The sequence below is a fragment of the Ciona robusta genome, chromosome 12, assembly GCF_009617815.1.
Source record: "Ciona robusta chromosome 12, ASM961781v2".
NCBI classification, from domain to species: Eukaryota; Metazoa; Chordata; class Ascidiacea; order Phlebobranchia; family Cionidae; genus Ciona; species Ciona robusta.
The window spans coordinates 1,572,687-1,598,776 of NC_143246.1; the positions used below are offsets into that span (position 1 = coordinate 1,572,687).

Below are 26,090 nucleotides of genomic sequence, written 5' to 3' on the forward strand. Positions count from 1 at the left end.
ACCTGGTAATTATGAAGCTCCACTTTTGTTTGTGTCTATATCATTACAACAATTACAACGTTTTCGTTATGTGTGGACAAGTAGCACATGCAGATTGTACAAACTTGTTAAAAATTCTATTTGTAAAGTTCAAATAATCGGTTGTGCAAAAATATCAAAAGGTGAAAAACCGTTTAAAGCATTTATTTTAGAGGTGATTTTAAAGTTTACAGATACAGCAGCCATTTAGGAATGTGAAGTGTAAAAGCAGAACCCCAATAAACACCAAGCTTGTTGTCGATATATCAGCACACAACAAAATTTGTAGACTGGTATACGCGGATCGTGTTTTAACAATTAACAACGGTCTATGGGAGTCGTGACGGTTTTATAATTCTTAAATACAAATTAACACGAGAAAAAAGAACGAATAGGTGTCCCATATACCCCCACAATACATCGGAAAAATAATTTTTAACTTTAAGTCTTGTTTTAAAGCTATTTCGACGCGATGCGATTCGTAGCGCCTAATAAAGGCATATTTATGCTGACCAAAACCTCAGTTAGGCGTATGATTATTCTTAGCACAATGTGCAACATTAAAATGATTTGTTGTGTGAAACCATGATTAAAGAGTTAGTATTGAAACAACGTACTAGCGTTATCATACAAGTACTGCATAACAACCTATGGTATAACTATGTCGTATAATTAAAAAATCTGTCTTTGCTTTAACATAAACTAATATTTTTCAATAAATTCTTGCCACGATTTAAGTTTAGCATAATTGCTACAAAGATAAAACTTTTGAATCGGGACTTAATGATGTAAATTAAGTTTAAATGTTAGAAATGTCGTTTATTTTTCACAGTAAAACTAATTGTTTTCATACCGTAACTAATTGTACTTTAAATCCAAAGCAGCACTTTTAAAATTAAATTGGGTTTTGAACGATCTTTTCATGAGAGGAAATATTACTGATAGCACAATATGGTCTAATTAACTTGTTTATTAGCAAATTTACAATTGAATTGCGAGTTCAGAATTATACAGAGTACAAAATATTACACTACAATAAAAATGTATTTGTTTGGACTTGGTTGGTTTGTTTACATAAGATTGTGAACTGCAAGTAAAGCAGCCAGCATAGATAATGCTATGAAGCTGTAACCGCCAGCAATCTTTACAGCAGAGCCGCATACTCCAGTGTTAGCGTTGTCACCAGTATTGCAGTTATCTATAAAATACAACAGTTGTTGTTACGTTGTGCAATATTTCTTTCTGGGTTGCATTTGTTTCTGTATGGCTGACAAGTTACACTACAACCCATAAAAATTAAAGAACCCAGGGTTGCAGACAGACCGTTGGTGTCCCCACAAGGACACAAATGCACACAGAGGTAGAAGCGTCGAACTTACATCAGGTTAATTTTACCTGTTGAACATGTCGAAGTAAAGGAAATACCGATTGCTCCCAAGTTGAAGCAAGTTGTGCTGGGAAGAGCAGCCGCACTGCACGCACGTACAGTTGTTACCGTTGATACTCCAAGAACTGAATAGTAAAGTCATGAAAATTGCATAATATTGGCATTAAAACGTCGCAAACGCCACACCTTTATTTCACCCGGAAGCGCTAAACTAGACAATTTTAAGTCCGCTTGAAGCGCAGGAAAGTTGACGGATCGGGTGTTTATTTAAAGTTTTTAACCTCAAATAAGCCTCGCCTGACAGGGCTCGTTTATAGCACGTAGGAAGGTGCTTTAAACACCTCAAGTCCGCTTACGATTTACCCATGTGTCTGATCGTATATGAAACTTTGTAGGTAACAACTATTTTTATGATTTTTTTTCAATTTTATCGGTGAGAGTTAGACAACCAATATGGAACATTTGGGGTATAAGCGAATGCTTAAAGTCTTTTGCCCAAGGAAGACATATAGTACACAAGTGTGAACTGCTAGCTGAATCGAAAAAGAGTCTGTATCCTCTGTGCTTAAAACATTCTATAAAGAGCCGGGTGTTCCTAGTATTGTAAGTACACCAATATGCCGAGCCACACCCCAATCAAACAAAAAAAAAAACTTCAGATTATTACGGGTCGTGTATGTTGTAGATGTCAGGCAATGATCCTGCCCAGAGGGACATTGCAGTTGGTTAGTGGCCGAAAGAGCTCCCGTAACACAACCTGGAGTTGGCCCCACAGAAGTTGTAGTGCATCGGTAGCACTGGGCTGCTGATCCTATCAAATAAAGTGGATTTCGATTATAACGAAGTAATACCAAGCGCATAAAAAAAACGTTAGACATTCAAGCTTTGCTTCTTCCATTTTTAAAAAATATATACCCAGTGAAAACGTAGGTGATTTTCACTGAAAGAGTAAACTTTTTAAGTCTTACGTTACACTTTTTCAAACAGCAGTTGCGCTATTGAGTAAGATGTGGTGGTAGTTTGACCACGAATGGTAAGTTATACAGTACTGTGGGGAAGGATGGTTCCAAAAACCTAATCGTGTTTTTAACAGTTAACAACAGTCTATGGGAGTCGTGATGATACGGTTTTATAATTATTTGAATGTTCTTTGTTTACCAGCAAATAGGACAAGAAAATGGAATGAAAATGTGTCCCATCTTCACCCACCCTACTATATCATATATAAAATACATATTAATTACCTTTGCCTATAAACAAAGCGAGAAGAAAAGCAGAACACAAAACGAAAGCTTGTTGTCGATACATCATTACTTAAAATACCTTGCAACAAAATCTATAAGACTGTAAAATTTAATTCTCTAACCTTGTACCGCGCTCGCAAACAGCGAAGTAATAATTCTACAGCGATTAACGTCTTTGTATTTATGGCCATTTCAATGGGGTTTGTGAACAAAGGATTGTGTTTAGGCTGACCGATTCTCTTCCTAGTTCGACAACAAAAGCATTACTTCTATTGACTTTTGTTCAGCCCCACATTTTCTCCTACACGCCGATTTCAAACAATGTTAAGGATTGGAAACTATAAGCCCGCAGAGTTGACTCCTTCTTAACATAATGTGGACGCTACAAATATAGAAGGTTTATTGTTTGAAATCCCCTCATAAATTTGTTATTTGAACAAAAGTACCAGCTTATATACATAGATTGTATAGCGGTGTATTATAATTTCTATCGAACTATATCATTAGAACTCAAATTGTATTTTAAACCTAAATCTTTTCTGCGAAATTATATAACATGCTTTCGACCGCAAAAAGAATACATGTTAAATTTATTGCAAAATATGTTTATTAACAAATTTACAGTTTAGATTTGGTTGGTAGTTACATAAGATTTTGAACTGCAAGTAAAGCAGCCAGCATAGATAGTGCTATGAAGCTGTAACCGCCAGCAATCTTTACAGCAGAGCTAGTTGTATCTTCACCGGTGCCCGAAGAGCTACTACACCCCTGTTTGGAATAGTTCCAATGTTGCAATTGTCTGTAAATGAAATATGAATTAAACCGTTGCTTTTACCTTGTGTATTTTAGTTACACGATTTAGAGGATAAGCAAATATTATTCAAGTTCATCTTTTTACATTAGGCTGAAATACCACAATTGGAAGCTACCTGTAGAGCATGTTGAGTAGTATGCTCTAGAAGTCATTCCTCCAAAGTTGGAACAAACTGTGCCCGAGTTAGGAACTAGGGAGCATCCTCGCAAGGTTAAGACGCTTGATTTGCCCAAACCTGAGAAAATTAGTTAATACCGTTTTGTTTCAAGACGCTTGATTTGCCCAAACCTGAGAAAATTAGTTAATACCGTTTTGTTTCTTTTGTGTTGTGTGTTTAAACTAAAGTCCTGCAAATAATTTTCGCTTTTACGGGTGTACTTGGTGCCGATCCGTAACTCCCCTCAAATGTCAGACGTTTTTTCAAAATATAGTTTACCCGTTGTGTATAACGTAGTCGTTAATAGATAGGACTTTTTTTAATCTCCTCTACGGGTACCTATTTGATGAGAGACAAAAAAACAATGTTACCCTTTTATTCGACTGCTGTATTCTCATGGTCCAACAAAGTGCGCGGCAAAGACGGTTACTGTGGTTAAGTATTAAAATTCGGTGTTGAACGAGTCTTTCCCCACTCTAGTATATTTGTAATATATATAGTTAAGGTGGGAAAGAGACACCTTTGGCACATTATATCCAAATATCCTGATCGTGTTTTAAACAATTATCAACGGTCTATGGGAGTCGCGAAGATATGGTTTATAATTCTTTAAATATTCTTTGATTACTACCAAATGGGACGAAAAAATAGAATTAAAAGGTGTCATATCTTCCCCAACTCTACTATACTTAAAAAACACGTTCACCCACAAAATTAATAACTCGGAAGTGAGAAATAGATGTATGAAACAGGTTATTCCGACTGCTGTCGTTGGCCCAACACGCACAGAAAGAATTTCGTATTTTTTTTATTTTTCTGTTATAACATTTTGTTTAGCACCTTGGGCATACCATTTATCACCACTAGGTTAGGACCCAAAGAACTGAACCTTTTGTAACCTTAGACACATGGTATTTCAATCAGCGAAGGCAGAAGAAAGTGAGCACACAATCATAATATTAAACAGCCCATCAATATTTTGTTTCGACCTGGTTGTTACACAAGATTTTGAACTGCAAGTAAAGCAGCCAACATGGATAATGCTATGAAGTAACCTCTAGCAATCTTTACAGCGGAGTTAGTTGTTTCTACACCGGTATCAACATTCGGTGTTATGGCTGCAGTAGAGCTTGAATCGTCTTTTGTAGATGGAGAGTTGGTCGTCTCTTCTACAACGCCAGAAGAGTTTCCACATCCCGGTATTCCAGTGTTTGGAATAGTTCCAGTGTTGCAATTATCTGAAAATTTTGGTTGCATTAGCCAACCACAAAGTTACACGTGTGGTAATTCGTAAGCTGGCACACAAGGTGTATGATTGTTTTTTTACCCATTTTACCTGTGGAGCAGTACGATTTGTAGTATATGTAAGTAACAACAATATGGTTTACTACGTTGGAGTATACTATGTTGCCGTAAGCCACTTCCGAGGCTCCATTATAGCTAAAGCCGCACCTCCTTCTGGTTTCGTCGGTTGTTATGCCATTTTCTAAAAATATCGGAGTGAACACGGGTGTTTTGGAATTTTATTTGGCAGTTTATAAACACAAACCTAAAATGATCTGTTAAGAAAGATTCCTAAACCGATAGTGTTTATCTATTGGGAGGAAATTGTTGTACCTGTTCTATATGAAGTGGACGTGGAGCAATATTTTATTCCAGTAGAGCAGGTTCGGGAAAAACTCGGCGAAAAATCGCCACTAGAACAACCGGCAGTTGGCGTAGAAGAGGATGTGATGCATTCGTAGCATTGAATACCAGGTTCTGTCAACATAAAATATAGTTTAAAAAACACTTAATCCTTTAAACATTATCACTTATGTTCGTTTTATTATAAGGTAAACACTAAACCGTTCATCGTTTTCAATATTTATTTGAGAAATTCCTCTCATTACTTCTATAATAGTATTTTTCAAGTAATAAGGAGGGGAAAGATAGGACACTTTTTCATTCTTATGTTTGTTTCATTTGGTAATAAACAAAGAGCATTAAAAGAATTTTAAATTAATTATAAAATCGTTCCTTCACGTCTTCCATAGAGACCGGTGTTAGTTGTCTGAAACGCCATCAATAGCCTATATTTGGATTATATGTGCTAAAGGTGTTCTATCTACCCCACCTTACTATAATAGTTTTACTTTTTTATTTTTTATATTAAATTTGTTCAGCGTCCAGAGTCATAGAAACATCAAGCCTTACTGTCGCCTCTGTGTGCCCAAAAGCGGTGCAATTCGCAAGCGGTTAAAAAAGTGTTAACTCACCGGTGCCAACATTCGGTGTCATGGCTACACTAAAGATTGTAGATGGAGAGTTAGTCGTTTCTTCCTTAGTGTCCCCTCCCCAAATAATTCCACACCCTGGTATCCCAGTGTCCTTAATGGTCTCAGTATTGCAACTATCTATTGAAATAATCAGCCACTAAGTTACAAATGGTAGAAACAGAACTGTGTAATAACGACTGTCGTTCCGAACACGCGAAGATAAAGCAAGTTATATTTATTTATTCTTATACAATATAAATTACCTATAGAGCATGTCGTGGCGTAGGTTCTTGTAACAACCCTACCATCGTTGATGTAACTCATTTCCAAGACTTCAGAGTTAGAGCATTTCCGTTCGGTTGTGACGGTTGTTACGCCAGAAGCTAATTCTAATAAAGTTAACATTGTTTGTTTAAACACGGATGGTATACCCACACTAGGTTGTTAATAAACACACAAACTTAAAACAATCTGTTGAGAAAGATTTCCAAACCTACATTTCTCATCTCTTGTGCTACAGTTGTTTTACCTGTCATATATGTCGTAGAAGTCAAGCAGTATTCTGATCCACCGCTGGGACAGGTTCTTGACAAACTTGAATTAAGATTTCCAGTAACACAACCATCATGTCCAAAATAAGTGGGCGTGATGCATTGGTAGCACTGGTCTGCGGATCCTGTCATCGAAAAATCGGTTTATAAATACACAATGGAAACACCTGAAGTATAAATCCGATATATATTGCATGTATGGAGGGAATAAAAAAATATAGCCTAAACTTATGTTCAATCGTTTTCGATATTTATTTAAGATTAAATTCCTCATATTTCCGATATATTGATATTAATGTTTGTTTTTCCCAACACCGTGTGGTGCAACTGCGGTCATTGCACCTGCTGCGTCTAACCCCGAGGATACGCGTTCAAGGCTATGTCACTGGCTACCATTGTGGGCGCATGCGTGTGTGGGCAAGTCACTTAACGGCAATTGCTCCAAACCCAGTGGCCACTAATGGGTCATCCAAGTTACCAGCGATACTTTTTTAACAACAAAAAGATGCCTAATTTTTAATAAAAGATACCTAATTTTTATAAATTAAACAACGCGATGCAGGACTTTTTACATAAGGTATTGAACTGCTGCAAGTATAGCAGCCAATAGCTGTATAACCATAGTATACTGAAGTGATAGTACGCTAACGAGACCACGTGACCACTTTTCACGCATGAGTGCACAGTTGCACTTCGCCCGACAGTTCAGCCAGACAGTGCAGTATAACAGTGCAAGGCAGAGTCCGTATATAAGCATTTTTATATGTTTATATACGGAAAAGGATCGCGAAAATTGTTGTATAATGTACAGTGACACATTTTTAATAGTTTAGCGAATTTGACTGATCGTTTGCGTAAAGAAATTACATTTGTAGCCAGATTGGAAATAATCATCATAGAGTAGCATATACACAATGGCCTCTGCTTAAAGGAAAGTTTTCTGGACGACCTATTTGCTGATTCACTAACCACAGGTAGCACCAGATATAAGAACTTTACAAGTAAAATCTCAGAACTTATGCATTGAGTTCTGATCTGGCAGATATTCAACCCACTGTAATTATTGAAGATTTCGGAAACAATTCTAATGCAATTATTGACATGATGGAGAAAGTGCCTGGACTGCTGAAATGCCCATATGCAGACTACCTGTATGTGCTCCAGCAAATCTACGTTCTTGCTGTGAAGAAAACACACAAAAATCCAAGGGAAATTGATTTTAATGCAGTGTTTCATAAAATATGGGAAACAACATTTATGAAAATATTTATCGATCATTTGCTGGATATACATGGTGATAGGGATGAAGAGGACAGCAGTTAATGTAGTATTTTTAACTAAACAGGAGCATATAAAATTATAAATAACACAATTATCAGATGGTCACGAGGTGTATGAAACAGAACACCTGTGTTATAACGACTGTCGTTTTCCCGGCACACATTTGTAAATATATGAACGCTTATATTTTATTTTAACACATTGCTTTATTTTTTCTTTGTTCTTTTCCTGCCCTTTTATTATTCTTGTTTGAACTGTATTTCGAAAATTTTATTATAATACCGACCTTTAAAAAAGAGTTTTGCTCTGGGTGCGATCAGTTAGTGCAGTATAAATGTTTTATTTATTATTCAGCTTATGCTTATCATGTGTATACAGTTTAAGAAGCGAAAAGTTATCCATAAATTTAAATAGCCTTTTGCCTCGACTGTGTCGATCTGCCCTGCTATCCTACCCAATACATCATTTCTCAAGGTTTTTTTTGATAAAGCAGGACAGAGGCCCTTCCTTGAGATCAATATTAGGATTATAGAATAAAAAGAACGGTAAAAGAAAAAAAGTTACAACTTTTTTCTTCTGGGCATCGGAGCATCACATACAGTGGTCCACATATTTTTGGTTCCGAATGTGGTGTTCCCACCTTTAATTTTTTTGATAACTTTTCTTTGGGTATAGTGTGCAACAGAATATCCAAACTGATGTATATCTGGGTCTTGCATTCGTCTGCCCATTTCACGCTAAATAAAAACATTCTAATTAATATAAAAATATTTGACAGAAAAAGGGTACTTTGATATATCGTTTTGTTTCACATTCATAATTGATGTTTATTTTAAGAATTTGGAAAAATTACTGTAAAATTTGTAAACTGAGTAAGTTACAGGAAATTTGTAAATTTACTGTAACTTACTCAGTAACATGAGCCACAAACATTGCTGTACCTTCAGCTCCCTGGACAGAATCCAAGTTTTTTGCCACCTGTAAACTGAAGATATCTTTCGCCAGCTTAAGATTCATCTTAAAAGATAATAAACTTGTTTTTAAAACTCCAAGTACAATATAGAAGGTGCAAGTTTAAAACACCATTAGTCACACAAATGGAAATTGCACGTTATTAAATATCTACCTTGGAGAAAGGATTTAGATGAATATGTGCCTTTGTTAAACGGGTTCGAAATAACAACATGGTTGATTGTTCTTGTTCGTATAGCTGGTCAATGTTGCCATAAAATATCCATGCCTTTATAATTCATCAACCGAGTACCAGTAAAACCCGATGAACAGAGTGAATTTCTGACAGTCTGCAAAAAAATATTTGAATATTAAAAATTAGAAATAAGAAAAAAAGTAGTTTACCTTAAGCAAGTGTGGTGGATCGAACAAAGAAATATAGGCCGTTCTTTTGAAAAGGGATTTGGGGCAACCAGAACAGAATCGTAATCCATGCCCCCAGTTGAACTTACAAGTTTAAAAAATACTCTATTGATGTTTAATCCATCTGCTACAACGCAGTGAATTGCATTAGAATTGTTTCCGAAATCTTCAATAATTACAGTGGGTTGAATATCTGCCAGATCAGAACTCAATGCATAAGTTCTGAGATTTTTACTTGTAAAGTTCTTATATCTGGTGCTACCTGTGGTTAGTGAATCAGCAAATAGGTCGTCCAGAAAACTTTCGTTTAAGCAGAGGCCATTGTATATATGCTACTCTATGATGATTATTTCCAATCTGGCTACAAATGTAATTTCTTTACGCAAACGATCAGTCAAATTCGCTAAACTATTAAAAATGTGTCACTGTACATTATACAACAATTTTCGCGATCCTTTTCCGTATATAAACATATAAAAATGCTTATATACGGACTCTGCCTTGCACTGTTATACTGCACTGTCTGGCTGAACTGTCGGGCGAAGTGCAACTGTGCACTCATGCGTGAAAAGTGGTCACGTGGTCTCGTTAGCGTACTATCACTTCAGTATACTATGGTATAACTGTAAGTTAAATTTCATAGTAGAGCTATAGTGGTACCTCCTCCAGTTTCAGAAAAGTTAAAGCATCTTATTCCAGTGTCATCGTGGGTCTCAGTGTTACAATTGTCTATAAATCAAATATTAGTTGAAACAATTATTAGAAAAATGACACATGCGATAGCTGGTATAGATGAAACATAATCCTACGTGTTTATAACAACTGCCGTTATGCAAAGATAAGTAAATCACATTTATTTAGTCTAACCTATTTATTATAAGTTACCTGTAAAGCATGTCGATATGTATGATGTCCCTTCTCTCATGAAGTTGCAACGATTATCCGGACTACTTGCGCATCCTCGCTGGATTGAGGTGCTTACTACGCCCGAAACTAAAGCAACAATGGGATGTATGCTAATGGCTCATGTCGCACGTGACTCAGCGGCTTATAAACACAAACTTAAAATAATAGCAAGATACAAACAACCTACAGAGAGTAGAGTGGGGTAAAATGGGACAAGTTATCACTCTTTTTCCTCGTCCCATTTGGTAGTAAACAAAGAATAGTTTCCGTGAATAAAAAATAGCATTAATTATTGTTCAAAATACGTCAAGGAATACCTCATATTTAGAAAAAAATGGGCTTTACCCGTTTTGTATGTCGTTCTCGTAGAGCAATATTGACCATGATTGCAGATTACGCTAAAAGACTGATCTAGATCGCTAGTAGTACAACCGGCAGTTGGCGCAAGAGAGGATGTGCTGCATTGGTAGCATTTGATTCCAGCTCCTTTTAGCATAAAAACGGTTAAGACAATCAGAATTGTTTACTCTATATTTAAGGTGAATATGGTAAATTTATATTTCATACTCTTTTGAGAAATCCCTCTGTACCGATAAAATGATATTATTAATAATACTAGTTAAACCTTAACGCTCTAACACAAAAGTTTTATACAATCTATATGCGAGTTTAAAAAATAGCTGGCTTAGTTATTGTGTCTTATTGTTGTTCAAACAATAACTATGTAACAAGTAAAAAGTCATAAATACCTTGGCTTATAAATAAAGCAAGCATAATTGCAGAACACGCAACGAGAAACTTTTGTTCGCACATCATCAATAAGAAGACTTGTTCGAAAATATAGAGCCGTTCCGCAAGGGTCAAATAGCAAAGTAATAATTCTAGCGCTGTACATCTATATTTCAAACAGATTTTAATAACATGTAGCTTGCTTGGTGAAGAAAGGCATATAAAATGTAATGGTTTATGAATTCTTCGTTCGCGTGACAAAAAATCAAAAAGGCGAGAACTGTTTTATGAATTTGTCCACACTCGTAAAGTTCCGTCTCGACCCTAATAACATTGATAGAATAAGAATTATATGCAAATGTAAGGGGTAACTCGTGCTTGTGCGGAATTCACAAGAAAGCTTTATATTGTTTGAACAAGTTGTCCTTACAAGTTTATAAAATACAGTCTCGCCCAAGCAGGTCGCTTTAAACCTACTTCCAATTTTAATTAAAGTGTCATTTTACCATGCTATAATACTTTTAAAGTTGCAAGTGGAACGAGATAAAAGCAACTCTATTCAAAATTATAGTCGGTTGGGGTAAAATGGGACGGTTTTTCATTTCCTTTTATTGTCCAATTTGGTAATAAAAGAATATTTACAGAATTATATAACCGTATAGACCCGCGACTGTGAAAGAGCTTTGTTATTTGTTAAAAACCTGATGAGGAAACATAGGATTTAGGTGGTAACGATATCCCACTGTACTATATGCTTTGTTTTTAAATATTAACCCAGTTAGATTAATTTAAGTCAATGCGTGCTCATTAATTATTTCTTTCTCTGCTACGTATATATGGCACTACGGGGTAAGATAGACGACACCGTTAGCACATAAAATCCTACATTCCCTAAATGTGTTTTTAACAAATAACAACGCGCACGCTCGTATAGAGTCGCGGGTTATACAGTAATGCAATTCTATAAATATTATTTGTTTGTCACTAAATTGGACGATAAATGCAAATGAAAACATGGTCCATTTTACCACAATTCCTATTGAAATGACATTTGAACAGAAAAATTGTGACAAGCCATAGTGACCACTTGGTTGGCTATACACACTGCAGGATTTTATACATTACTTCTTGCCTACTTTAAAGCCAGTTTTCTAACACGGCGAAACAGAAAAAGTAGCATTGCGCAAATATGGCCTTATTAAATTACATTCAAGCCTGTATCAGAGATATAGTAGGGTGGGGGAGACGGACTTGGAATAGATAGGACTTTTTTAAATCTTCTCTACGGGTACCTATTTGATGAGAAACAAAAAAACAATGTTACCGTTTTATTCGACTGCTGTATTCTCATGGTCCAACAAATTGCGCGGCAAAGACGGTTACTGTGGTTAAGTATTAAAATTCGGTGTTGAACGAGTCTTTCCCCACCCTCTAGTATATTTGTAATATATTATAACAAAGTGACAAAAAACATTCCCCCCTTCCCCTATAACTTCTATTTCAATTAAGTTAATGATGATAGAATATGGGATAACCAACAGAGCCGAAATGCTTTATTTTGTACAATCGCAATAAGACCTTTAATGGAGTTGCATGGTTATAATGTTACTGTAGGATAACAAGGGATACTGTTAGCACGCATCTCATTAGCAATCCCATATTTCGTGATCGTATTTAACGTTTTACCTGGTAACCCGTGGGATACGCCAGCAGAGTACATAAATAACAACGGTCGTGCAAAATATAAGACAATAAATAACATCCTAAAACAAATATTGTTTATTTTTATAAATAGGCAGTTTATACATAGATTCATATTATGTACATTTATTTTATCACATGAGATAATAAATGCCCACCTTGTGTAAACTACCGGATGCGTTGGTGCTGTATATGCAAATATAGGATACGACTCCGAAGTAAACAAATAACAGCATTTAATAATAAAAAAAACTAATGCTTCGTCTATTTTGAAACGTCAACGAATGCAAAATATGATATAATAACACGGAGGTTTCTAGTTTCGCAAGGTACAAGGATTATAAAAGGCGGTATCACCGTTCAGTTTCAGTAAAGTGTTTTAACCGTTGATGATGAAGTGTTTAGGCGCTGCGCTTTCATAGGAGGCTGATTGCTGCTACTAAAGTGGTGATTTTACCGTGCGTATACAGTATAGTACTCTATAAAACCAATTTTGCGACGATTTTTAACAGGTCCATTTGATATCGTGCTTCGATTTAATACACTACAGTTAAGAATGAAACAAGTTACAAAGTATTTGGTGTTTTTTTGCCTCGCAGTTGTAATTGGAAAAGGTAATAAAATGTGTGTGGCGAATTTTGGGCAATTACCAACATTTTTCTGCAGCTTCTGCCTTAAAATGCTATGCTTGTTCGACATTGTCTACTGGATGTGGTACAGGAGCTATTTCTGCAAGCAAATCTATGGCTTGCCCAATCAGTTCAAGTTGTTTAACCACGACAACACACACTTCCAGTGAGTCGAATAAATGTAACTTATTTATCCTATCTCGCACAACGAAAGTCGTGTTACGACTGTTCGGTTTCATACAACGTGCCCGCTTAAGAAACTTAGAGTTTTTGTATGAACAGCAGGGTTGAAAAATATTCGACACAGCGGCCTGTTATATCCGTGTCGATAACAGACGATGAGACTCTAAGGCCTAACCGTCAATCTGTTCATTAGAAATAATTTTTCAATATTCTCTTTATATCAGAGGCGAACCCATTATCAACTGACCATACTAAACTTGATGGCGCAACTTAAGTCGGTCACTCATTATTTAGCTTTATACCTTATTTTCAATCATTGTATGCTACCTAATCAAAGCAGCAAAATGAGGACATGATGGTTTTTGGTGCAGGTTCATCGTTCACTGTCAGGGCATGCGGCACATTGGTAGCTCCACCAACAGCCTGCCTTGGAGATATTTCCGCTGGGGTTGTATGCACATCAAGTTGTACAACAGGTAACAGAAAAATAAAGGTAGTTTATTTGATCTCCTTTGGAGGGATAACACGAATACGAGTGCTCTGTATTACACACTACGAGGTATACCACGTATCCTGACTGAGTGGCGCGTATTTCTAACGAATTAACCACCGTCGGTACAGTTTTTCATTTTAGATAAGATTTCTTTTTAACGAGAAGGTTTTTTAGATAATTGCAATTCTGGTACAAACTCAAACACCTTGGGTTCTGGAAACACTGGCGGTAATACTGGTAACATTGGTGGCAACACTGGTAACATGAACGGCGGAGTTATGAAGATTGGGGGAGGAAATATCTTCATTGTTATTTCTATGCTCGCACCATTTGTGTTGCAATACCTTATATAGATTTGAACTATTTCTTAGATTTTAAATAACGATACCAAAGTTCCAAAACTTTGCTTATGGAAATTATTAGTAAAATTACTTTTTGTGAGTTTTGTTTTTTCATCATGATCCAGTCTTCTTTAAATATAGTAGGGTGGGGGAAGATGGGACACATTTAGCACCTGATATCCAAATATCCTGATCGTGTTTTAAACAGTTAACGATGGTCTATGGAAGTTGTGAGAATGCGGTTTTTATAGTTTTTTTGAGTGCTCTTTGTTTACTAACAAATTGGACGAGAAAATAGAATAAACAGAAGTACCATCTACCCCCACCCTACTGTACAACTTTCTCCTTACTTGAAACATTTTCAAACATTCCACTTGTGTATTGACCCTTGTATAATGAGCATGTACTTGTGCACATAGGATATAATATATAAACTCATTTTATCATTATTGGTAACAGCATAACGACTTTATTGGTGTATAACTTTTTGCGCAAAATCTACGATGCCTGAGGAACTCTGCTTCGTTATGAAATTTTGACTCCATTCGTATAATGACTCTAATCTCCAATGAATATTGTATAATACCAACTAACGGGGAATTAAATAAAAAACCTATTGTCGTTTTCGAGATATCGCAAAAACGAACTATTTCTCGGTTACAAAATGTTTTTTTACTAAGAGCGTCCTTTATTTTGTGTAATTTACAAAGCTTGTGTTAATTGCTGTTGATTCATTCCGTCGTTTTCGCATTATAGTGTTCTTGTGTTTTGCGCGGTGCCTGTTAAACTATTTATACAGCAATATAAAATTGAAACGGAACAGCGGCGGGGAAATGATATATAAGGTGAGGGAGATGGGACATCTTTTCATTCTGTTTTCTCGACCCATTTCTTAGTTAACAAAAAAAAGCAAAATTATAAACCGTCTCTTCACGATAACCCCAGACCGTAGGCATTGATTAAAACACATTTAGGATATTTCGATATTATGTGCTAAAGGTGTCCCGTCTTACCCCACCCTACTATATGTTGCAAAAGTACTGAGTGAGATAGAATACCAACTGTTACGACATAAATCTTTATTTCCCAATACTTTTTAACAACAACTAACAATGATGTTTTTGAGTTGCCGGAGATACGTCACGGTTTATATAATTTCGTAAACATTCTTTGTTTACCACCAAACCTGACGATAAAGAGAATAAAAACATAACCCATCTCATTCAACTCTGTTATAGCAGAATAACTGACGAGTAATACTTTTTGTGTTTGACATAATAATAACCAACGAACGCTCGCATTTACTTACTTATTTATTGTTAATACGGATTTTATAAAATATTCAACACCATACATAAAATAAAATTAATCAAAGCTTGATGACTATCCAATATATGTTGTTATATATACAAAGCTAATTAATGTAAACCCCATTTGTTAATATGCACCGACAAAATAAACCACCTCAAATAGTTTTGGTTATAGTTTAACCCAAAAATTGCTGAATAAACAGTGCAGCCAGCATAGAAATAGCAATGAGAATATTTCCTCCCTCGAGTTTCAAAGATCCACCAGCTAAAGTGTTGGTGTTTGTACCGCTGTTACAATTATCTAAAAAAATCAGAAATTACCGAGTGCTTAGTATAAGCTTAACATTATATTACTTGTGCTGCATGTTGACAAGCATGTTACCAGTACTCCGTTAGTTCCTCTACACGATGAAGGTAATGCACTTGCACCGCATGCTCGTGTTGTGGTTGTCGATGCTGTGGGGATTGAAGTATGAACCAAAGTTATAGTTTTAGTGCTTAAGTTGTATTATTATAAGTCTCACTTGAAGTGTACGTGGTCGTGGTTAAACATACACCGGTCGGGCAATTTACAGAGTTGCTGGTGGAAACAGATCCTGTAAGACATCCAGTTGCTCCCGAAGTCGTCGTACATATATGGCAATTGATGGCCAAACCTGCAGGAATAAAATCAATATAAAGTTGGTGACCCAAGACCCAAAAGACCAAAAAAATAAATAAACTATTGTCATTTTTTTACAGGGGCTTCGACAGTCGTTGTCTGTTTCATACATCTCGTGTCCGCTTTACGTGTTACCGTATACCTTTTTATTGTTTACAACAAATATTTTAAATATTCAAGGCGGATGTATTTGCGAGACATTTTAATCCAGATTGCAATAAGTTCAATTGCTATGTGTAATATAGTAGGGTGGGGGAAGATGGGCCACCTTTTCATTTTTTTGTCACCCCATTTGGTAGTAAACAAAGAACGTTCACAGAATCATAAAACCACATCCCCACGACCCCTATGAACTGTTACTATAATTGGGTAAAACACGATCAGGATGTTCGGATGTCCCGTCTTCCCCCACCCTGGAAAATAATACTAATGCGGTTGAAAACATATCTTACCTTGACCAACAGTCAATGCAAGAACAATGCACAAGAAAAGAGCTGTTTTGGCCATTGTTTAAAGTCAGATATATTACCAAGTGAGCCTATAACGCTTAAAATATAGGGAAGCTACAGCTTAAATGGGTAATGGTAGAACGAATAGGTTCGGCTGCTACTAATGGTAAAATAGTTTGCGAAGAGAGAGTTCGAAACGGTAATAAAACAAACCAACATAATCGCACTTTGTCAGCTTTCATAAGTCATATCGCAATTGCCATGGGGATAATTTCATTATGAGAGTTGTTTGTTCGTTTTGTCTCTTTATTTTTTTGTTTTCGTCGACGCTTTTTTCTTAGTGGGTTATAGAAGATGTTTGTTTGGAGCAAGGGTTGGAAAATTCGTACAGCGTTAGGACAAATCCAGAATACGGAATTATAATATTTTTCCATGTGCGCCACTGGAGCTGACGTTTACTCTAATCTATTTTTTAAAATTACCAAATTTATCAATTAACCGACTGGTCCCTTGTCATGTTTTATGCTTTCGTAGCTCGGTATAAGAACTTCTATTAAAATAAGTTACCTTATGATTTATGCTAATTTTTTGTCATATTTTCGTTGTTAGAAAATCCTATTATTGGACGAAATGCGTATTTATAAAAGTCAAACGTGAGTATAGTTTCCAATTAGTTTTGACGTTTGGGGGAAGATGTATATATGCTATTCAGTCCAGGTCCTATTTAGAACATGATTGTTTATAGGGCAGGAATCATTAAATAAACTTGTAAAGCGGTAAAAAAACAGAAAAGGTTCCAGGTGTTTCTAAAATAAGATTTATTGGGTTTTTACACGTGCGCTGCCTAAGCGATCCTAAACTGGACTTCATATATCCAACGCTATATTGAATATAAGTTACTAATTTTACTGCTTAAACTGTTCATAGCCTGCGCGCATTCGCTTTGATAAAATTTGCCTCAGCACAAACAAGTTAAAGCCGATTTGTGTTCACATTTGCCTAAGGCACTGGCAGATCTTGTTACAATATATTCAGAGTCGCATTCATCGCAATAAGCTAAAAACCTCAATAGCATTCAAGTGTGTCATTAGTGGTTATAGGCGACCAAAAACCAACTTTTTCCTTTGAACGAAAACTTTTTAATCATTTATCCTATTTTAATCAATGGAGTGTTATTACCATTTTGCATAAACTTTCTCAAAGTGAACCACTGCTGTGTTAAGGATAATACCCCAAATGTATTTGTTGTATGAAAAATATCAATAAAATCATATTATTAATATTTGCAAAATGACGACTTGTTATACAAGTACAACACAGTGTTTTGAACTTTTAGCAGTTATTGCACAAACATCTTGCTGCAACAGACGAACCTCGCCTCTTTAGATTTCCCCTTTTATGCCAAATCATTCGATCCCGGATCACGTAGTCATGTCTAGACAGGAAATATACAACAACAGCGTGGAAAAAACCCAGAAAATTAGAAAAAAACAAGAGATCAAAGCTCTAATGAGTAAGCACGTTCTAAATTAATTTGCTTAATATAACAGAGTGACGGAAGATCGGACACCATTAACACATAATATCCAAACAAATAGTCTGGTCGTGTTTTAAACAATTAACAACGGTCAGTGGAAGTCGCGCGAATACGGGTTTATAATTTTTTTAATGTTCTTGTTTACTACCAAATTGGACGGGAAAGTAGAATAAACAGCTGTCCCCATCTTTCTCCACCACGTTGTACAACTTTTTCATTACATGAAACCTTTTCAAACATTTAACTGGTAAGTGTGATTTATTTTGTGTTAATTACTATTGATACATTTCGTTGTTTTTCACATTATAGTATTTTTTGTGTTTTGCATGTTGCCTGATGCACTAATTATACAGCAATAGACTTAAAACGGAGAAGCGGTAAAAAAATGATGTATGTTGCAAAAGTACTAAGGAATGCTTGCACAACTATTCATTTATTTAAGAATTCTATAAAATATTCAAACATCATAAATAAATAAAATTTACTATTGTTGTACATATACAAAGCTAAAAAATCTAAACCCCATTTTTTTAATATGGATGGGCAAATTAAACTACTCCATATAAAGCAACCAACTACGTTTTGGTTAGTTTAACCCAAAAAGTGCTGAATAAACAGTGCAGCCAGCATAGAAATAGCAATGAGAATATTTCCTCCCCCGAGTTTCAAAGATCCACCAGCTAAAGTGTTGGTGTTTGTACCATTGTTACAATTATCTGAAAAAATCAGAAATTACCGAGTGCTTAGTATAAGCTTAACATTATATTACTTGTGCTGCATGTTGACAAGCATGTTACCAGTATTCCGTTGATTCCTGTACACGATGAAGGTAATGCACTTACACCGCATGATCGTGTAGTGGTTGTCAATACTGTGGAGATTGAAGTATGAATCAAAGTAGTTGAAATGATTTGCTTAAGCTGTATTATAAGGCTCACTTGGAGTGTACGTGGTCGTGGTTAAACATACACCGGCTGGGCAATTTACAGAGTTGCTGGTAGAAACAGATCCTGTAAGACATCCAGTTGCTCCCGAAGTCGTACATATATGGCAATCGATGGCCAAACCTGCAGAAACGAAATCCATCAAAAGTTGGCGACTCAAGCCCACAAAATGAATAAAGCATTGCCAATTTTTATCCTTGCGGCACCTACAGTCGTTCAACACGGGCGTACTGTTTCATATCCATGCCCATACGAGTTATAGTACACCTTTTTTATTGTTTGCAACAAATGTTTTTAATATTCAGTTCGGTATGCCGTATTTGTAAGACGTTTAACCCAAATTACGGTGGGGTAGATGATGGAAGATCTATTTATTTACTTTTTTTTATTTATTGTCCCATTTGGTAGTAAACAAAGAACATTCAAAGAACTATAAAACCTAACCTCACGACTCCCATAAACCGTTACTAATTAGATTTAAAACACGATCAGGATGTTTGGATGTCCCGTCTTCCCCACCCTGGAAAATAATACTAATGCGATTGAAAACATATCTTACCTTGACCAACAGTCAATGCGAGAACAATACACAAGAAAAGAGCTGTTTTGGCCATTGTACAATAAAGTCAGATATACTACCAAGTGAGCCTTAATATAAAAAAATAATACCTAAAATATATAAGATTAATGCTACTGCATAAATAGGTAATGGTAGAACTATAATAGGTTTGGTTGCTACTGATGTCAAAACCGTTTGCAAATGAAATATATATCAATAAGACCATGCCCGAGAGGTTAATAAAACAAACCAACACAATAGCACTTCGTCAACTTTTATAATTCATAGAACTCGTAATGAGAATTCCATTTTGTGGGCGCTATTTTCTTAGAAAACAACCCACGAGTTCGCAGTTTGATTGTTTCGTTGGCACAAAGGCAGAACTTAAGAATGGTGGTTGGGTGTTACATGATATTGATATACCTTGGCGTGCCTCGTGTAAACATAGGAATAAAGCATTGTCTCGTCACTCTTGTGTTTGTGCGTTGCCTTATAGTTATACTGTTGCTACAACGGATAGTGGCGAACAAAGCGTATTAGTTCAGTTCGATCTCGTTACGGATAAATAAAGAACAAAAGCTTAATCGTCAAATGAAACCTCGTTTTTTTTTAATATTTAAAATACCCAAACACATTGGAGCTTTGAGCTTTATATAGGTTTAACCGAATTTTATCTTTTAGGTTAATTTTTTGTTATTGTGTATGAGTGCGATTTGAACACCAATCAGTGAACATTGCTGGGTTGGAGAATGTGCTGTTAAGTGTTTTCATTACCCTTTGAGCGCGAGATTGGTTTTCGTAATTTTTCACTTTTTGACCAGGTCTCACTTAATTGGATTTTGCAAGCAAAGCATATCAGCTAGACCAAAACTTTCTTTAGGAAGTTTGTGCAGTATAAAATTATCTTCAAATTCATATTTTTATCTTTTTTGATGACGTCATCATAAAATTGATGACGTCATAACAAATCTTAGATTATTGAATATTTCAAAAAAAAACAGAAATATTAACCAGGGAAAAAATCCGCTCACAATGGAAGCAGTCCCCGTAACCTGTCGGTTAGCGGCGGGCGCAATAGCCATAGCGCTGCAGCGCCAGACACAGTGTTGGCAACACCAAGCATGGTATCTTCTAGTTTGGGTGAACGCTTTCTTTTACCAGTTAACAACTGCGACGTTTATGAGATTGGGTTTCCCAACTGCTTTTCATGCGAACAAAGAAATGCCTTTACTTGAATTTGCATAAAAGATCGCTTCCTACAGCAACACTATTTGTGTTTGGTAAATAAACGTAGAAAGTACAACATTGCACCAGACATGCAAACTAATATAAAACTCGTTTCTGTTATTGTTACTTTTTATTACGAATACCTTGAGCAAGTAGGTTATAAAACCAAGTAGTTTTACTTCATCAAACTTTTATTTGTTTGGCTACATTACCTTTGCAGGGGGGCAAGATAATAAAGTAATATGAATGCTAACAAGGCGTCGTAAAATTTAATAAAAACTGATGCAACAATAAACCAAAATGTTTAAAAGTTCAGTTTGACTTTTGAATTTAGAAGAGAACTTACTTTTTTTTGGGAAGGTGCGATAAAAATTATTCCATTACAGCAGCATCTTAGTATGAGATAAAAAAAACTTAAATTGTTACCGAAGTAAGAGAAGCATAATTGTTCATAGATAATCTTTAGGGAGCCGAATCTAACCATGCCAATTTCTATTTGAAATTATACCATTTTTGAGTTTCCGTCACTTTGTCGCGTGTAATAATGGGACAAAACGCTGGCCGGCCAGCAAATAATAATTTCATTTTGCCGATACCTCGAAAACGGTTTATATATTCTTGTGAAACTTTGTCTACCGGTGCAGGGGCAGACATATATTGTTTATTGCAACAAATATTGTTGGTGATATGCAGTACCTTTTTAGTGATATTGTGTGAGTCGCCTCCTGCCAAACTTATTTTTATATTATTGCGGTAATTTGCTCACAGTTATCTTAAGTAAATTACTTTTCAATTCAAGTTTTGTTTTTAGTCCACTGTATACTCGATTTCTTCAGAAAACCCGAAAAGTGTATGAAATGATTTCTACGTTTGGTTTGATGTTTCTTGTCATGGCTGTTGCTGCCGATACAGGTTTGATATTTAGTTAATATCGTATAAGGTGGGGGAAAATGGGACCCCTTAAGCACATAATATCTAAATATCCTGATCGTGTAGGGGTTTTGAGAATACGGTTTTATAATTCTTTGAATGTTCTTTGTTTACGACCAAATGGGACGAGAAAATGAAATGATTATGTGTCCCATTTTCCCCATTCTACCATATACAGTTATATGGCTGTTACAGCAGCTAACATAGCAATAGGGCAGGATAAGCGAATGTCGAAAATACTGTAACATTTAAGAGGGTTTTTAAAAAGCGTCCGAACCACCCTTTCTTATTATTACAAGCAAAGGTAAAACAGCCCAAAACTATATGGCAAAGCGGATAATATAAACCGTGTTCAAATATAAATAATGTATTACTGGCTAAACAAAATGTTGTAAGCATAGTGCGTAAAACAAATGTGCATTTTTACCGAACGAAATTTGTTTCACAGCTTGTGCGATACGTTGCTATCAATGCGAGACCAGCACCGCTAATCGTAATCGTGGCTGTGAAAAGGGATTTCTTGATCCGGCGTACGAAATAGAATGTCCTGATGGTTTAAACTATTGCGAGACAACAACAACGACAAATTATTGCTGCAAGTTTTTTTAACCAGAACCATTTTATGAAATCGCTTTCGAATCCAAGAAAACATTGTTGACACCAACTGGGTTATTGAACCTAAAAACGTTTAAATGTGTTGTCTAAATTGTAAACCAAATTGAAAAAACACATCATTTGTTTTAAAACCTATTCAGCAGAATTATTTACTGAATATAAAAACGGCATCGGGGTAATAGACTTACTTCCTCCGTAAGTGCTTATAATCGAGTTAAAGCTCACTTGTCTTGTTTTAACAGTGTCGAAAGTCACCAGTGTTACCACCACAAGAAACTGTACGTCATCTCCTAAATCGTGGTGTTATAACGTGGGGTGTAATTCCGAATCCTGTAGATCGACATGCAAAACAGGTATTATTATTCGCCACATTGCTAACGTAGAATTTTTATGTTTTGCTTTAATAGACTTGTGTAACGACGATGGCGGAGCTATGAGCAACGTAGCCGGGAAGTTTCTTATTTCAACTGCAATGCTCGTCCCACTTTTTATGCAGCGCTTCATTAGTTAAACTGTTTCCGTTATCGAAGCTTTATAATTGTGTAACCGTAGTGTTTGTGATTTAATTTTGTAGGCTTTTGTATAGTAGTTTGTATTTAAGCTCGTAATTATTTTCTGAGACATTGCATTTAATTATGAGTTAAACTTAGTAGTAGTTGTTTTAAATATACTTGGATTTAATACAATCAATAGAAAAATGTTTCTGTCTGAGTTATAAGAGGGGGAGGTGGGGGAAGATGGGACACTTTTTTATTTAATTTTCTCGTCAAATTTGGTAGTAAACAAAAACATTCAAAGAATTATGAAACCATGTTCTCAGGCTTCCATGCGGACCGTTGTTAATTAAAAACACTGTTAGGATATTTGGATAAAGGTGTCCCATCTCCCTCCCACCCTACTTACTTCATTCTGATGTGCAATCGCCCACTGTATGACTGCATATTGATATGCCATGTTTGTAATGGCTGCCATATTATACGCGGGTATTGGCGGAAACTTTGTAGATTTTTTTTAAATAAAAAGAATTCCAAATCTTCTCGTATATAAGGCTAATATACCCAGCATATTGTGTAAGACACTTATTGCTACCAGTAGACTACTTTATAGTGTGGAATTAGTGTCCAGGGCAGCACAACGTTTAATGTTCTATTATGGTGGTGAATACAGCAGGTTGTTCAAATTTTCAGCCGTTCAGGAAAAAACAAACAAAAATTGCTAAGTCACATACTTGCTATAACTCGTAAGCGGACACGAGGTACTTTATTCATTCATGTATCTGAGTCACATTTGACTAAACAATAAAACACCAAAACAAAATCTACACACACAGCAACGAAAGTGTTTGTTCCTCAAGGAAATGACGAACTGCCATTATTGAATGAAAAAAACAATGTAATCTCTCCGGGTTAAAAAGTGAAACTGATGCTCATGAAACAAAGAACATTTTTCCATAGGAAGCGAAAGAGGAACTTAGAATATTTCAATTAAAAGGGAAATTTTTTACCTTCCTAGTAAACAAGCGGTCAGCAAAAAATTTCAAAATTTCCGCACAGTTTTCTATTGATTTCTTTTATTCTTTGTTCCCATAAACAATTGAGAGTTCCTTAAAATGTGATTTCCCTTTGCGAGTAACAAATATATAAATACAGGTGGTTAAGAGGTTTGATTAGTTTAATTAAAAACTTAAAACCGATTATTTCAAAGTTAACTTTTAGCTGTACAGTCATAGGCTACACGACTGTTGAATCCGAGTGAATAATCCGGGAACTGTAAGAAACAATGTCGGTTTCACTGTTTGTGCTGTTTGTGGTCGTTACTATAACTACAAACAAAGGTTAGTGTTGTTATCTACGTTTTGTTCAATTTTATATTATCTTAAAATAAATAGCAATAGAACACAAAGACAAAGGGGATTAAAAGGAATAAATGTAGTCTGTTGCCCCTGGCGTGGCGGGGCAAAGACAGTGGTGATAACTATATGGGTATTTTGTTTTATACACCTCGTGCTCACAAGTATATATAACAGTAGCAGTCTCGCTTCTGTAATCACTAGGCAAAAAGCAGATTACTGCGCCCTATCGCCGGACAAAGACGTAATATAATTGCTTTTCAAAATTAAACGTGCGTTGGCGGTGCATAAACTTACAAAGACTTTATAACACTTGTTAATATGTAGGATTGGCCATGAATTGCTATTCGTGTTCGACGGCTTCTACAGGTTGTGAGACTGGCTTTGTTTCCGAAACTTATTCTGTTCCTTGCTCGTCAGGAGTTTGCTATACCCGCACGTTGTACAACCCCAGTAAGCAACATAAACAGTAATAATGTAAATTAAAGTTATGAAATAAGTTTTTATAGGACTTGATACAAGATACGTGCTCATTTATTATTATTATTTCTTTGTGCATACAGATTCAGGTGAAGAAAGGGGGTGTGGAAGCGGCATGGAAAGTGAAGGCTGTTCCAAAGGGCCTGATGGCAAGTCCTTATGTACATCCACTTGCAGAACAAGTAATAAAATTAATTTTAGTGACAAACAATTTTAACGTTTTAATTTAAGCGCTCATTTAAAACCGGTGCTATAGCATTTGTACAGCCTTTTTTTGCCTCTACACCAGAGAATATGGGCTCGAGGTTCAGCTTTGCTGAGCCATTGTGGTCGATATGTGTTCCTTATTGGAAAGCATCTAGTGGTTCCTCATAACTTGTCTAAATTGTCAGCCATATCAAAACAATTACCTACACAGTTATATACGTGGTAACTTGTAAGTGGGTACGAAGTGTGTAAAACAGAACACTCGCGTTATAACGACCTATGTCGCCGCTTCTCTACAACCTGGTGCAAACGTATTTTTTTTGCTTTGCAGATAATTGTAACACCGGAGCAGCTCTAAATAACTTAGACTCGGATGTTTCTTCTTTAATTCCACCACCGGGTCAGTTATTTGGGATACCTAATTATAGTGATGTTTTGAACAAAGTCGGTGATACCGTTCTTGGGGGACACAACTTCCCCAAACCTGCCCGCGGTGGAGCTTCAAAATTTGGAGGAGGAATTGTCTTTATTTTAGTTTCTGTGCTCGCACCTCTGACCGTGCAATTTATTCTCGGTTAATAATCAAGCACAATAACTGATTAAACGGACATACAGGTCTATAGGGTTAAATATCACTGAACTATTCTGGGCAAGTCATTTTTTTGCAGTTCAGTGGTCAAATTATGAAACTATTAGTCGTGCTTTTGTGTAATTAACAATACATATAGTAGGGTGAGACACCCTGAGAGAATATGAGACAATTTTTATTAGTTCTAATTTCTCATCCCATTTTGTAGTAAACAAAGAACATTCAAAGATGTATAAAACCATATTCTAACGACTCCCATAGATCGTTGTTACTTGTTTAAAACACGGTCAGAATATTTAGATATTATTACTAAAGGTGACCCGTCTTCTCCCACCCTATATAACAAACCTTTGTAAATAACAAATTGTTTTAATTGTTTCTTAATCTTGCGAATGTGTTTCTTCTTTTTAATGGTTTAGTAATTATTATACTTTTAATATAATCACTGTTCATGTTTATAATGATTGTAAATAAATAGTCATATTTATTGCCATTTTATCAATAATATTTGTTGTAAAAAGACCTATTAAATAAAACTTTATGCCGATAATTTTTAAACGACAAAATGGCTACGATACGAATAATAGAAGGAAAGATATAACTAAACCACAAACAAAGTTACTTTTATTTGACTCTTTAAAAACGATGGCAAAGATTAAATAATTAA

The 26,090-nt window shown here is 35.7% G+C and overlaps 7 protein-coding genes across 12 annotated transcripts; 3 read left to right on the forward strand and 4 right to left on the reverse strand.

The window, feature by feature from the left end:
* Nucleotides 1-970: 970 nt before the first annotated feature.
* On the reverse strand, nucleotides 971-2,810 carry LOC149726317 (uncharacterized). The gene is made up of 4 exons (XM_089890302.1): nucleotides 2,650-2,810; nucleotides 2,073-2,216; nucleotides 1,414-1,530; nucleotides 971-1,216 (listed from the first exon to the last, which is right to left on the reverse strand). The coding sequence occupies exons 1-4, from the start codon at nucleotides 2,714-2,716 to the stop codon at nucleotides 1,089-1,091; spliced, it is 456 nt and encodes a 151-aa protein (XP_089746428.1). The 5' UTR covers nucleotides 2,717-2,810; the 3' UTR covers nucleotides 971-1,088.
* A 1,180-nt stretch (nucleotides 2,811-3,990) lies between these two features.
* LOC149726318 (uncharacterized) lies at nucleotides 3,991-10,899 on the reverse strand. The gene is made up of 10 exons (XM_089890298.1): nucleotides 10,740-10,899; nucleotides 10,336-10,476; nucleotides 9,970-10,077; nucleotides 9,745-9,813; nucleotides 6,408-6,554; nucleotides 6,142-6,267; nucleotides 5,879-6,016; nucleotides 5,238-5,381; nucleotides 4,957-5,106; nucleotides 3,991-4,858 (listed from the first exon to the last, which is right to left on the reverse strand). Exons 1-10 carry the CDS (start codon nucleotides 10,804-10,806, stop codon nucleotides 4,617-4,619), a joined length of 1,332 nt encoding a protein of 443 aa, XP_089746424.1. The 5' UTR covers nucleotides 10,807-10,899; the 3' UTR covers nucleotides 3,991-4,616.
* Nucleotides 7,632-9,713, reverse strand: LOC149726319 (uncharacterized). 4 transcript variants are annotated; one of them, XR_016386237.1, is made up of 4 exons: nucleotides 9,347-9,712; nucleotides 8,837-9,011; nucleotides 8,652-8,727; nucleotides 7,632-8,447 (listed from the first exon to the last, which is right to left on the reverse strand). XR_016386237.1 is itself a non-coding variant. In XM_089890306.1 (4 exons), exons 2-4 carry the CDS (start codon nucleotides 8,894-8,896, stop codon nucleotides 8,237-8,239), a joined length of 378 nt encoding a protein of 125 aa, XP_089746432.1. In that variant the 5' UTR covers nucleotides 8,897-9,011; nucleotides 9,347-9,713; the 3' UTR covers nucleotides 7,632-8,236. The 4 variants fall into 4 exon arrangements, 2 of the variants coding, with proteins under 2 accessions (XP_089746432.1, XP_089746430.1); XR_016386236.1 differs by having other exon boundaries at nucleotides 9,067-9,712; XM_089890306.1 differs by having other exon boundaries at nucleotides 8,621-8,727; nucleotides 9,347-9,713.
* Nucleotides 10,900-12,831: 1,932 nt separating the features above from the next.
* Nucleotides 12,832-14,687, forward strand: LOC149726320 (uncharacterized). Its single transcript, XM_089890391.1, has 5 exons — nucleotides 12,832-12,878; nucleotides 12,933-13,034; nucleotides 13,087-13,215; nucleotides 13,604-13,708; nucleotides 13,900-14,687. The coding sequence occupies exons 2-5, from the start codon at nucleotides 12,977-12,979 to the stop codon at nucleotides 14,076-14,078; spliced, it is 471 nt and encodes a 156-aa protein (XP_089746517.1). The 5' UTR covers nucleotides 12,832-12,878; nucleotides 12,933-12,976; the 3' UTR covers nucleotides 14,079-14,687.
* A 443-nt stretch (nucleotides 14,688-15,130) lies between these two features.
* Nucleotides 15,131-19,676, reverse strand: LOC149726321 (uncharacterized). Of its 3 annotated transcripts, none has more exons than XM_089890394.1 (4): nucleotides 19,527-19,667; nucleotides 15,901-16,032; nucleotides 15,731-15,832; nucleotides 15,131-15,677 (listed from the first exon to the last, which is right to left on the reverse strand). In XM_089890394.1, exons 1-4 carry the CDS (start codon nucleotides 19,579-19,581, stop codon nucleotides 15,553-15,555), a joined length of 414 nt encoding a protein of 137 aa, XP_089746520.1. In that variant the 5' UTR covers nucleotides 19,582-19,667; the 3' UTR covers nucleotides 15,131-15,552. The 3 variants fall into 3 exon arrangements, with proteins under 3 accessions (XP_089746520.1, XP_089746519.1, XP_089746522.1); XM_089890393.1 differs by lacking the exon at nucleotides 19,527-19,667 and adding an exon at nucleotides 16,490-16,629; XM_089890396.1 differs by lacking the exons at nucleotides 15,131-15,677; nucleotides 15,731-15,832; nucleotides 15,901-16,032 and adding exons at nucleotides 18,438-18,739; nucleotides 18,793-18,894; nucleotides 18,962-19,090 and having other exon boundaries at nucleotides 19,527-19,676.
* A 305-nt stretch (nucleotides 19,677-19,981) lies between these two features.
* On the forward strand, nucleotides 19,982-22,998 carry LOC149726322 (uncharacterized). The gene is made up of 4 exons (XM_089890392.1): nucleotides 19,982-21,665; nucleotides 22,132-22,278; nucleotides 22,541-22,651; nucleotides 22,706-22,998. The coding sequence occupies exons 1-4, from the start codon at nucleotides 21,611-21,613 to the stop codon at nucleotides 22,807-22,809; spliced, it is 417 nt and encodes a 138-aa protein (XP_089746518.1). The 5' UTR covers nucleotides 19,982-21,610; the 3' UTR covers nucleotides 22,810-22,998.
* A 969-nt stretch (nucleotides 22,999-23,967) lies between these two features.
* Nucleotides 23,968-25,916, forward strand: LOC149726323 (uncharacterized). Its single transcript, XM_089890390.1, has 4 exons — nucleotides 23,968-24,132; nucleotides 24,475-24,600; nucleotides 24,711-24,809; nucleotides 25,166-25,916. The coding sequence occupies exons 1-4, from the start codon at nucleotides 24,078-24,080 to the stop codon at nucleotides 25,411-25,413; spliced, it is 528 nt and encodes a 175-aa protein (XP_089746516.1). The 5' UTR covers nucleotides 23,968-24,077; the 3' UTR covers nucleotides 25,414-25,916.
* The last annotated feature ends 174 nt before the right edge of the window (nucleotides 25,917-26,090 follow it).